The 12977-nt window shown below is 37.2% G+C and overlaps 1 protein-coding gene and 1 non-coding gene across 2 annotated transcripts; one reads left to right on the top strand and one right to left on the bottom strand.

Annotated features, from left to right (window-relative positions):
• The first annotated feature begins 545 nt into the window (after positions 1-545).
• On the top strand, positions 546-619 carry TRNAR-UCG. Its single transcript has one exon. It is a non-coding gene; the product is annotated as a tRNA-Arg (tRNA).
• A 73-nt stretch (positions 620-692) lies between these two features.
• On the bottom strand, positions 693-5827 carry LOC21396419 (mitogen-activated protein kinase kinase kinase 5). The gene is made up of 11 exons (XM_010111599.2): positions 5119-5827; positions 3304-3924; positions 3130-3217; positions 2940-3002; positions 2697-2860; positions 2462-2537; positions 2244-2303; positions 2047-2172; positions 1639-1848; positions 1457-1560; positions 693-1330 (listed from the first exon to the last, which is right to left on the bottom strand). Exons 1-11 carry the CDS (start codon positions 5568-5570, stop codon positions 1162-1164), a joined length of 2133 nt encoding a protein of 710 aa, XP_010109901.1. The 5' UTR covers positions 5571-5827; the 3' UTR covers positions 693-1161.
• Between the last annotated feature and the right edge of the window lie 7150 nt (positions 5828-12977).

Below are 12977 nucleotides of genomic sequence, written 5' to 3'. Positions count from 1 at the left end.
GAAAAGGTTGTTTTTCATTTTGAGCCAGAAATTAATATTTAATACAGATACATTTCATATTTTCATGCAAGATCTGTTATGTACTCTTCCTTTAGGGATGATTTTCTAACAATGAATAACGCTCTGTTAGTCTGTTTTCTGTTCTTTTTAACGGAAACCCGGCCAAAAAAAAAGAAAGTGAAAGGGGAGACCGCACTATGCCGTTCGTCCATTTCTTTCTAACCATAAAATTGAAAATATATAAAAATTAAAAACTAAAACAACACAAAAAAACAAAAACAAAAATTAATTTACACCGATACTCTTTAAATTTTAGTTGTTTCCGATTTCAATTCTTAATTATAACAATTAATTAATGAAAAAATCAAAATTAAAATAAAATAAAACTACAAAGATTAATTATAGAATGTTTTAAATGTTAAGGACCAAAGTGACGTCCACATCTACAAAAGTTAGGGATAGTCATCTGCTAGGTAACCATTTCTGTTGAAATTGTCTGTTAACTAATTACAATAAAATAAAATAAGAGATCTGAGGACAAGCATGACCGCATAGCGCAGTGGATTAGCGCGTCTGACTTCGGATCAGAAGGTCGTGGGTTCGACTCCCACTGTGGTCGTTTTTTTAACTTTAGTAGTTAGTTTGTTTTTCCTGTTTTGTTTTGTTTTTTTTTTTAATTATTTTGTTTTCCTTTTTTTTTTGTTTTATTTATTTATTTATTTTGCATAATTTGTTTAGGTAACTTGTAGGCTTGACTGCTTGTGATATTTAAAAAAGGCGACCCCAATGGTAAAGAATTCAAGCTCCCTTTGAAGATTGATTACGTATCATTACTCCCCAGAGGAAAACAAGACGAGAACAACAATTTTGACATTCTATTATCTACGTATACACTTTGACACCATTTATGGCACATTAAATACCCAACAGATTTTTTAGTTACAGGATTTTTGCTGAATTTTTAAACAAGTCAGCATCAAAAACTGCTTCTAAATTAGCCAGAAGTTGAAAACGAAGCAAAACACGGCAGCAAACCAACTACAGTAACGCTTTGTTTCCGCAACACGCCTATAGGAGCATCTACGTTAAGTGTATAGCTCAATTTTGGGACCTCACTATACCAAAAGCAATTAGAAATGGCAGGAATTTCTTTTCCGTGCATTAACTGAAAACCCGACTTGTTTTAGCGTCACGATAGCTTGGCCAATTTGTTTTGCGGGCTGAGTGCGGAGGAGATAAACCAGGAACGCCCTCAAGTGTAGAACGTGGAGAATGGCGAGATGTAATTGTTGCATCAGAAGAATCAGGACGACATTGCTGTCCGCTCTCACTGAAGAAAAATAATATTGCATGAAGCTGATGGTGGCAGTCACGCAAGGCAAAAGTAACCAAAGAAAGAAATGTATCCCCTGTTAGACGAGGAGGCTTGGGCATTGGCAAAGCGGTGCGCTCTTACCTCTCAGAGGCAACATTTCCTCCAACAACTTGCGTGCTTAGCGATTTTGGTGACTGACTAAGTTTGTTTTCAGATCGTTCTGTTGTTGGACTATGGGGTTTATCCTGTGAAAATGAACAAAAAATTAGAATACAAACAACTAGAGTTTATCAAAAACATTACAAATGGCATTAAATATTTACCATTAAGTTTAATCCACTAAATGCATGTGTGCAAGAAGGGACATCCATCTGGTGTGAGTTTTTCAAGAATCTATGTTCAAGTAACATGGCAGCTGTTGGCCTGTCCGCAGGATTTCTCCGAAAGCAGCATTGCAAGAAATCCTTGCCCTCACTTGATAGGGTTTCCGGTATCGGTGGAGTATCCTTCAAAACTTTGAACATGGCTGCAGCCTGCATTCATAGACAATATTTCTAAGGTGACACTCTGAATCAAACGTGATGATTACATATCTACAGTTTTCAGGCAGTGGCTTAAAATTAAAAGGGAATTTAAATGAGGCTTGTGGCTTTTCCTTTTTTTTTTTTTTTTTTAATTATAACCTTCCTACTCTAGCAATTTTTATATCGTAACATGATATAAGTGCTCACTCCTTCATATTCACTCCAAGGAGGTTTTCCCGTGAGCATTTCTACAATAGTGCAACCCAAACTCCAAATATCAACAGCAAGGGCAAGATCAGAGCTGTTATCTTTCTGTATCATAGCCTGCATGAGCTGCAAGAAAGAAGTTATATCAGCATCAAAAGAAATAGCCCAAAATAAATATGAAAGCAACAAGTAGATACCTCTGGAGCCATCCAATATGGACTTCCTTTCATAGAAAGATCCACAACTTGGCCAGTAAGCTGCGCAACAAATAAAGTAAGATTATTGACACCAAACATCAGAAAACTAAAACATGGAAATCGAACTATCATTAAGAAAAGAACATGGGGAATGGTTCTGTTAAGGACCCTGATTAGGTAGTCATGTCACCACCCAAACAGGAATAACCACTACTCACATGCTTCGCCATCCCAAAGTCGGCAAGCTTAACGACACCGGATGAATCAACAAGCAAATTAGCCCCCTTAATGTCTCTGCACGTATTAAAGAAAAAAGAGGAAGTAGTATCTAAAACATGAACTGATCTACGTAGCCCCTTTCACCAGTAATAATTGGTTGCATCAATGGAAAGAAAATCACCAAATACTTGCAGATATTGATTCAGTTCATCAGACCAAACAATGTGATCATACCTGTGAATTGTCTTTGTGCTATGCAAATAAGCCAATCCAGAGAGAATATGTCTGGTGAAATTGCGAACAACGGATTCTGTAATGGCTCCGCAGTGTTCCCGGACGTATTTATTTATCGAACCAGGATGAACATACTCTAGATAAATATAAAATTTATCTTCAACCTGCCGCGGAATTTTAGTTTATAAATTATTTTTGGCTATGAGCCTGGATGTCTAAAGATACAATTAGGAGAGTACTTACTATTTCACTACCATAATATTGAACAATGTTTTGATGCTTGAGCTGACTGAGAACGTTGATTTCCTAATGGTCAAAAAAGAGCAAAATACATGTTAAATAATCTCCACAGATATTAAATAATACATATATATATACACACACACACACATAAGAAAAAGAGATTCATACTAATAAAATAATGGAGAATAACCTGTTGCAACTGCTTTATAGACTCTGCAGATTTGGGGTCATCAGGAAATAGTTCAACTTCTTTCATAGCGCATAAAGCACCAGTTTCTCTACTCAGAAGGGAAAAAGTACAATGTAGTTAGCATATGCAGCAGCGAAAGAAACTAGTATAAAAAGTGAAATGAATTTTATATACCTATTGCTAGCAACATAAACACTTCCAAATGTTCCGCGACCAATAAGCTTTCCCTTTTGCCACTGACTTTTCATTGGCACTGGCTCTGGTTTAGTTGCAACTTGGGGAATGGAAGATGATGGCGAATGGATGGTGATGGCTCCCGGTGGAAGAGGCAATGGATGAACCTCTACAGGAACGCTATTCTCCCGACGTGCTGAAGCAGTTTCGAAGGATAGCCTTGCAGGGAATGGTGACGAAGACCCGTTTGGGCTTCTGCAGAGCTGGCAGATGTTTTTACTGGGTGGACTGCTTGATGGTGAGCAGTCAGTACTCAACGCAGAACAATCATAGAATGCTGGGGGAGGAAGCCCTGACATCATATCTGTGGTTGGCATCTCAGGTGCAGACCAGACTTGATTTCCTCTAGGAACCATGTAAAGATGATATGGGACCAGATCAAAGCTTGGTCGTTGGGGGCTAAGTGCAGGACTTTCAAGAGGACTAGTTGGAGCACTCCTAATTGGAACCTCCACTCTGAAATTATCAAAACCATTCTCATTTTGACGCCCCCTCCAAGCAGCCCTCGTTTCCGATTGACCTGTTATTGCATTCTTTCTCTTGTCCCGAACAGAAAATATACTGAAATAAGAACCAAAAAAGAAATCAGATAAGACACTTGGTCAAGAATCTCAAAACGGTGACACTAACATATCATAAGCGTCATCATTATTTTCCCTATCTCTCTTTCCTTTTAACGGCACAATCAGCATTACTGTCTGTGAGAAGCTTTTAATTACTATGAACATTTAGACTCTTTCTATAGAATAATGATAGGTAATAGGTACCTCAACTCTAATCTCAATATTTTAATACCAACCTATATGGTACGGGAGTTATTGTTTTATTGCTTGGTGCTGAAAAACATGCCATCAATATTAAGAGATTGATAATATCACAAGTAACTGAGTACCAAAACAATTGAGATTAACTTTGGGATGTCTAGCATTATTCTTTTTCAAATCATATTTTCAAAAACAATAAAATTTTCCGTTCATTTCACCGATTCGAATTTAGAATTCGAGTTTTGCTACAGTAAAAAAACTCTTAGAAACAGTAACATCTAACTTTTTTACTACAGTAAAAGGCCCCGTTCATTTTACCGATTCGAGTTTAAAATTTGAGTTTTGCTACAGTAAAAAGCTCTACATCTAACTTTTTTGCTACAGTAAAAAGCTCTCAGATAAAATCATATTTCAACTCGAATTAGCGAACTAAACGGGCCCTCTCACATAAAATCACATCTTAACTTAAATTAAAAATTCGAATCAACAAACTAAACGGGCCCTCTCACATAAAGTCACATCTCAACTTAAATTAAAAATTTGAATCAGCGAACTAAACGAGCATGATAGATAAACAAGACTGAAGAACAAGAAAATTAACCAAGAGTTCAAAAATGTTTGAGGCTAATTTGAAGCTGTATATACTTACTGTGACCATTCATCATATTACATTTCCAAAAAGCAAGAACTTCTTTACTTTAAGAAAAGGAAAATTGTTGTGTTGTCTTCTTATTTATCAGAAAAAGACACCGCACAATACATCACTCAGCTTAAAATTCTTACCAAAATAAGATTAAAGAAGAAAATATTCATTGATTAAGCTCCAAAAAAGTAAATTGCAAACGCAATGTAGTTTTTATGCTAATTCGTTATACCAACACAATTCCCAAAGGAGAAAAGTTTTTTTTTTCCCCCTGAAAAAAAGTGTCCAATTTCCTTAAATATATGAAATTAGGAGGGAAAAAGTTTCTCTTTTTTTTCCCCTTTTTACCTCCGAATTGGAGCATTTTCAGCTCTATCCCTTTCCCGGTCGTCAATTCCTCTGCTCGGCCCAGCCTTCGGCGAGGGCAACGGGCGATCGAAATCCCCGGAGGCACTGGACCCGGTGGCGCTCCTTTCCTTCCAGCGAGCACCCGGCGAAAATTCCGGCAACGGAAGGGGCTGAGGAATCCCCGACGTCGACGACGACCTCGCCGGAAGCTTATCGTAGCCGCTCGAAGACCTCAAATTGGCCATCCCTGGGGAGTCTCGGTCGCTCAAATGCCGGCTCTTCCTCTGGCGCGTGATCTTCACTCTCGAACCGAACCGCCATCCTCCTCCTCGCACGTTGTCCTCGGCCGACCTCCTCTCTCCGGCGTCTCCTCCTCCCACCGGCGACGATCTGGACGAGGAAGACGAGGAACCGCCGGACGACGAGAAGGAAATGCTAGGTAACCAACGCATCGCCAAATCACATGGTACGGAACCTCAACTTGTTGCGTATTCGATGGTTGGGAGATCAAAATTCAGCCTTAATTGGAGGTTGAAGAAAATGGCGACCGGAAAGGAGGAGAAGATCCAATCTCCATTATCGGGTCTTCTTCTTGTTCTTCTTCTGTGGAGAAGAGAAAAGAAAGAGAAAGAGAGGGCGTTGTCGGGGTCGTGAAAATGAGAACGCGGTTTGCAACGTACTTCCACACCTAACGGAAAGGATGTCTCCATTTCTAGAGGCCAATAATGTGTATATATATACTTTCCTCAAAACTGAAAAAGCTAATATTATATGTATGTGTATAAATATAATAATATACACACTGCCACTGTTTTCTGTTGTCCAAAACCAAAACCAAGTCAAGCCCTTTTGCCCATCTATGTTATATAATAATTTTTCATGCGTATGGTTTTTTTTTTTTTTTTTTGGTTATTTTTTTTTGTTTCTCTCACTATTTGTGTTTCTTAAACTTCTTATGATATTGTCACTCCCGTCTGTTTTTTCTTCTCCTCTCTTTTTTTGATAATTTAGTCTCTAAATTATTGAAACAGTATAATTTACTCTAGTTTTTTGTTTTATTTTAACAGAAGAGTAGGATCAAGCATCACAGATTCTTTAACCATCTTAATTATTTTTTTAGGGGCATCTTAATCAAGTTAATAGTTGGAAAAGAACAAAAAAAGAAAATTCCAACAAATGCGGGAGGACTCGCACAAACATATATGCATCAATTTCAGAAAGAAAAAATAAAAAATAAAAAAGATATATGCCTAAGTAATAAAGAAGGAAGAAAGGTGAACAATCTAGCAATATTGATTGACGTCTGAGAAGAGGAATGCGGGAGGAGCAAACCACCAAAAGAAGGAAGGAAAATGATGAACTACACATGATGCCAAAAGATTGTATGTTTTCTTACTTTAAGAAACTCTGTGAATAATTAATTAGTCCCGTTTTTTCTGTGATTTTGAGTTGAAACGTGAATTTATGCGAGAAAAAACACGATAATTAAAAGTTTAAGATGTGATTCGAGTTATAAAAAGAACATGATCTTAAGAATTAAAAGACTGAAAAAAGAAATTTCAAGAATGAAAGTGTTAAGCCTCAAAAAGTTTCGGGAGTACAAGTGCTAAAACAACATAATGATGCTCAAAGTTAACTGTTGTTGTTTTATTAAATTAAGGGATCAATATTGTGAAGAAAGATTTTCAAATATGAAAGTGTCAAACCCCAAAAGATTAGACGGCGACACGAACATGCAAAAAAGCTTAAATTAAACTCTATGATGTGTTTTTTAATTTTTGCTTTTCTGGATATATAAGCATTGTTAGTTGGCTTTTTTTAATGTTATCTCAGGCTGCTAAGGAGCATTATTAATTCAGAGCAAAAAAAGAAAAAGGAGCATTATTACATGCTCTTACGTTCATGTCAGTGTAATGTAATATGGAATTTGGATTACGTACTAATTGTGTAATTGTTGTGTAAAGGTATTTTGGAAATTTTCAATGTACGTGCAAAAAAAAAAAATAGAAAATAAAAAAAACGACAAAGTTTTTAAATCGTTGGAGGTTTGTCGCCAAATTGTCCCTAGCTTGAAAATCATAAATTAAGATCTAGAGTGAGTTTCAGAATCTTCGTACAACTTCCTTACTCATTAGTGATTCAAAACTCGTACGTGAAGATAAAATCTAATCTATACCCCCTTGACAATGTAAGATGTTTTTTTTTTTTTTTTTTTTCCTTTGAATTATTTCTAGAACCTAAAGCATAGTCTGCCATCTTGAGATTTTCTTTCTCAAAAAAGCGAGCGCAAAATTCCCTTTGAAATATTATAATTGTTCATTTATGACCTAAGATATATGTAGAATCAAAGGTTACAAATTACACTAATTTGCTAATTCCAAGGGAACTCAATAATATTATTCAATCTAACTATTTAATATGTTGGGTGTAACTCTCGAGTGTTTCTCTTATTACAGTTTTACTCCACACATAATAAATATTTATTTTTCCATTTGTTAGATCCAAGCAAGATGAATGCAAAAGGAGTGTGTGTCTGTGTCTGTGTGTGTGTATATATATATATATATATATATATGGGGATAAAACTAATAAAATATGATAAAGATTTGATGGTTTAAAATAGAGTCCTTCTAATAAGGTATGTTTTTATATCTATCGTAGAATCTCGTTATTTATTTGAGAATTTATAATAGGGAATCTTCATCCTTATTGTGTGCTTTTCATCAACGATGAATGATGAAAATCTGGTTCAGAACTCAACAGTGCAAGTAAGATATTTTTCATATACCCATTATTCTCTTATATATATATAGGTAAAGTCTTGAGTTCAGTAGTCATACAGATCTAATAAATGTAATTTTTTTATATTCACGTGTAACATTATTCATAAATATGGGTAATATTCGGTGTCTTTTAAGTGTAATACTCAATATTATATGTATTAAACCACAATTTTTTTAAATATTACACTTAAATAATCGAGTGTTATACATATAAAAAATGATGCCACACACACTATCGAAAAAATTACATTTATCGAATTGATCCGTCGGTAGAATTTAAGACATTATATATATGTGTGTGTGTGTGTTTTTGGCAGCATGTGAACTACTTTTTTTCTTGAAAAAACGTAAGTTAAATATCTTTAAAGTCTATCTAAGCGTCAACGCATAATATTTCTACGCAGTAAAAAACGAAAAGTATTGTTAGTAATAACCAAAATCACTAAAAATTAAGCACACAAAGGTTGACAGATAACAGTTTTCGATCAAAATTTTCAAATTCACCTCATTAAAACACTTACAAGAGTATTCCTCAAAAGGGGAAAACCCCCAACTACATGAGTAATTTGAAACAAGACTGGAAAATCTATTGTTGACATTGCAGGCATTAATACATCTTTGGTGGAAAGGTGTATCTGTCAAAAACATTCTAAATTTTCAAAATTAACTAACCAAAATTTGAAGTCTTTTGCTAGGTTATACAACAATTTTAATTAATATCAAAAATATTTTTTCTCAATAAGTGAGATTTACTGCAGAATCTCTTGAAGGGTTGACTTTGTCAGACTAGACACAACCCATACTTCCTTTTTTTTTCTTTTAGGAAAAAATAACCAAAACGTAAAAGGTCAAAAGATTGTGATTTCTGAGTAATCTCAGGACTCATTTAGTTCATTGATTCGAGTTTTTAATTTAAGTTAAGATGTAACTTTATGTGAGATTTTTATTGTAGAAAAAAAGTTAAATATGATAATTTCTTAAAATTTTTTATTGTAACAAAACTCAAATCGATGAAATAAACGGAGTCTTATTTGTCTCAGTTGGGTTAAATCTTCACTCTCTCACAAAAAAATGTACCCCACAAGTGAGTCTCATATAGATTCCATAAATAGGGTCCACTCTCTATAAGAGAGTGGAATATATTCCCATCCGGTTATATAAAATTTTTGTGAATGGAGAAATTTCATTTAATAATTAAGACAGTATAAATTTTAAAATAATCGTAAATAACTAGAACCCGTTTAGTTCGTTGATTTAAGTTTTTAATTCGAGTTGAGATGTAATTTTATGTGTGAGCTTTTTACTGTAGCAAAAAAATTAGATGTGACTGTTTTTGAAAACTTTTTATTGTAGCAAAACTTGAATTCTAAACTCGAAACGGTAAAATAAACGGTAATATAAGAATATTTTACCGCAGATAAATATTAAAACCTCGTTCACTTTACGGATTCGAATTTTTAATTTAAATTAAAATATTATATTTTTTAAAAATTTTTAACTATAATAAAAAAAATTAAATATGATATTTTTTAATAATTTTTAATTATAAAAATATAAAATATAAAATTTAAATCGATAAAATTAATTAGAACTAAATCTACAGGTAAAGACGTGTACCGATAAATACTGAAACTTTTGCAGAGCACTTGAAAGAGACACTAATGAGGGTCATTAGACAAGATTTAACAAATTTCAAAAGGGAAATTCAAAGGGCAAAAAAGAGTGTTGACTTGCTCTAATGTCTAGCCAATGGTAGGATTTATGCGCCGTCTGGGGCCCACCTTATGGATTGTGTGATATGAAAAATCGCCCACGTGGGGTCCAAAGACTTGGTCCACATGGCGAGTATTAAGCCTCATAGCAATGGCAACGTCAAAAGTCAATTCCATGGAGAACACATAAATGGCACGTATACTACACGCTTTCTGGTCAATAGCGACTCGTAGTCATGTCACATGTGGGGCCATAGTATATTAACACATAAAGCCAGGCTGGTTTCTTCTGGCTCTTCACAATGGGTCAACCTCTACTATAAAAACCAACAAAAATGTTTTGGAAAATGTTTTTTGTTTTGTCTCGGTTGAGTCAAGGATGTGAAAAAAGAGTATCGATCGGAATACTTTAGGTCCGTTCGCTTCGTTAATTTGAATTTAGAATTTGAGTTTTTTTACAGTAAAAAGTTCTCACAAACAATCACATCTAACTTTTACTATAATAAAAAATTCTCACATAAAATCACATCTCAACTCAAATTCTAAACTCGAATCAGCGAAATGAACGAGGCCTATAATATTGAACTTATAAAAATTGGATTCAGAAAACCTAGTAAAATGTAATTTGATGACATATGAAGCCAGGCTGGTTTCTCCTGGCTCTTATAATGGGTCATTAGTCTCTACTACTAGAATTTGATTAAGGCTCACTAAAATGCATTTTGATGACTTAATCAAATTTACAACTAAATCAAAGAGTGTCCTAATACATGCATGTTTGTGTATTACAACAAAATTTACCAAAAACATGAGAGCGCGTTTTCCGTGCATTTATTTTTTCTGTTTGTTTTTTTAAAATTTTTTGAGATGTTTGCGTTTAACTCTCATTAGTTGCTGTTAGATCCGTTAATGACTTGAGAACTTGTTTGGTTAGTGGGCTGGTATAGTTAGTAGGAATTAGTATAAATAAAGAGCTTAGTAGCTCACTAGAGGTATGTTGTGATTTAGAGAGTTTTGAAAAACTGAGATTAGGGAGAGCGGTGGTTTCTCGAATATCACTAAATTAGGAGTTCCCGGAGTACTTGAATTCTCCGTTCTATCCTTTACATTTCAGTGTAATTTGGTGTTCTTGACTGATTAGATTAATAAAATTTCCTCCAATTATTCTCATTTTCTTGCTGTTTCTGGTGTGTGAGTATGAGATTGGTGTTTGGCTGATTTTCTGAGCTAGGATCCTAACAATGTTATCAGAGCATCTACGATCCATAGAGCTTTTTGAGTTAAGAGAGAAACTTAGGGCTAGTCTGAGAGGTAATCTCAAGGTTTCTGGAGGGAGTATCGGGGGGCTCTGAGACCAGGTGGGGAAGGTTCGGACTCAGATGGAAGACGTGCAGGCGGTGCTGCGAAGGATGGAGGCACTGCTGGCGGCGCGGCCGATGACTGAGAAGGCCGAGTTGGGTCGCGACGGCGAACGACGGGACGGGGAGAGGCGAGATCGTGCACCTCGGGGCGAGGAGAGCCCAGATTGTGTCGACCCAGTTGGAGTGGAGGTGCCAAATCGGGCGGATCTTCGCCGGGAAGTGCCGATTTGCGAAGATCGAGACCGCGAGAGGGAGTTACGACGCCGGAGAGACGTTGGTCTCATGGAGGAGCGTGAGATCCGTCGTGATATGGGGCTGGGTGGTCCGGATCTGCAGCGTGAGTGGTTGTTAGACAACGGGAGGAGGGCAGACGGAGGTCGCGACCGTCGGGAGAGGGCGGCGGAGCTTGTTCGGCGACGGGAATCGGAATGGGAGCCGGAGTTAAAGGAGGAGAGGCTTGCTCCGGGGCTGGGACGGCATGGGTACCCTCGGAACAAGGAACCCATCCCTGTTTTGGTCGCGGTTGGGGCTGATTCCGGACCGATTTGGACCGGGCCTCGCGATTCCGGCGTGAAAGGGGCTGGTTCCGGTGCTATGGAGACAGATCCCGGCGCGACGGAGGCTGGGCTCGACGATTTGGCTGTTGTTTGGATAGGGCCTCACGATTCCGGCATGAAAGGGGTTGATTCCGGTGTACTTGGGGCTAGTTCTGACGCCATGAAGGCTGGGATTTGCAATTCCGACGCGATTAAGATCAATTCTGGCGATTTGGGGGCTGGGTCTCTCGATGGGAGGGCTGGGACTTGGAATCCAAGTATCATGAGGGATGATTTTGGAGCAATTAGAATGGGTCTTGGAATTCCAGCGTGATTGGGGCTGATTTCCGTGCAATTGGGGCTGGGCTTCGTGATTATGGTGCGATTAGGGCATATTCTGGTGAGCCAAGGGCTGGGTTTCTCAAATCCGGCGTGATTTGGGTTGGTTCCGATGCCGTTAAGGCTGGGCTACGCACTTCCAACGCGATTAAGGACAATTCCAGTGACATTTGGACTAGGTCTTCTTATTTCGGTCCGATTGGGGTCGGATCTACAAAGAGCGGGGTGGCAGAAGGGGGGTTGAATGGAATTGGCGTGATAGGAATGGGAAGGAAGTGGAGACACACAGCTGTGATTACTTAACACCTTGAGGACAAGGTGTTTCTTTGAGGCGGGGGTAATGTTAGGATCCGTTAATGACTTGGGAACTTGTTTGATTAGTGGGCTGGTATAGTTAGTAGGAATTAGTATAAATAAAGGGCTTAGTAACTCACTAGAGGTATGTTGTGATTTAGAGAGTTTTGAGAAACTGAGATTAGGGAGAGCGGTGGTCTCTCGAATACCACTAAATTAGGAGTTCCCGGAGTACTCGAATTCTCCGTTCTATCCTTTACATTTCAGTGTAATTTGGTGTTCTTGGCTGATTAGATTAATAAAATTCCCTCCAATTATTCTCATTTTCTTGCTGTTTCTGGTGTGTGAGTGAGGTATTAGTGTTTGGCTGATTTTCTGAGCTAGGATCCTAACAGTTGCTGTATAAAATTGTTGAAGAATTGGATGGAAACTTTAACATGTAAGAAGGAAAAGATCTAATATTATGATGAGAACTACAGTGACACTCTTGACACCCCTAGTTTTGTTTAAATTATGGAGACACTTCATTAATCGAAATATTTTACAACTCTCCTAATGCTAATTATGTTAACTGTTTCATATAAAATGACTAAACTATCGAAACAAATCTTGCATCTAATTGTCCTTGGATCTTAGTCATAATCTGTATATCTGAACCCTAGAGGATTTGCAGCAACCAAAACACTTGAGAGGTTCCCCTGAGCTGCAGCCCACCCCACCAGTAGGAGCTCTGTCGCGCTCCATTGTCATGACCACCCGCCCCCTGCGTGGCTCAATGCCGTAGTCCACACCCCCTGCTAAACTTTTTTTTTTTTCTAATACCAACTCATGTGG

The sequence above is a fragment of the Morus notabilis genome, unplaced genomic scaffold (assembly GCF_000414095.1).
Source record: "Morus notabilis unplaced genomic scaffold, ASM41409v2 Scaffold720, whole genome shotgun sequence".
NCBI classification, from domain to species: Eukaryota; Viridiplantae; Streptophyta; class Magnoliopsida; order Rosales; family Moraceae; genus Morus; species Morus notabilis.
This window is presented reverse-complemented; position numbering and strand designations above follow the sequence as displayed.

What these genes read in the sequence shown, in the direction of transcription:
- LOC21396419 (XM_010111599.2), bottom strand. Translation starts at nt 5,570, where the DNA reads ATGCGTTGGTTACCTAGCATTTCCTTCTCGTCGTCCGGCGGTTCCTCG. An exon ending in GTTTATGTTGCTAGCAATAG is followed by an intron (nt 3,218 to 3,303) that starts GTATATAAAATT and finishes CCTTCTGAGTAG; the next exon opens with AGAAACTGGTGCTTTATGCG. An exon ending in CTTGGAGTGAATATGAAGGA is followed by an intron (nt 1,849 to 2,046) that starts GTGAGCACTTAT and finishes CTATGAATGCAG; the next exon opens with GCTGCAGCCATGTTCAAAGT.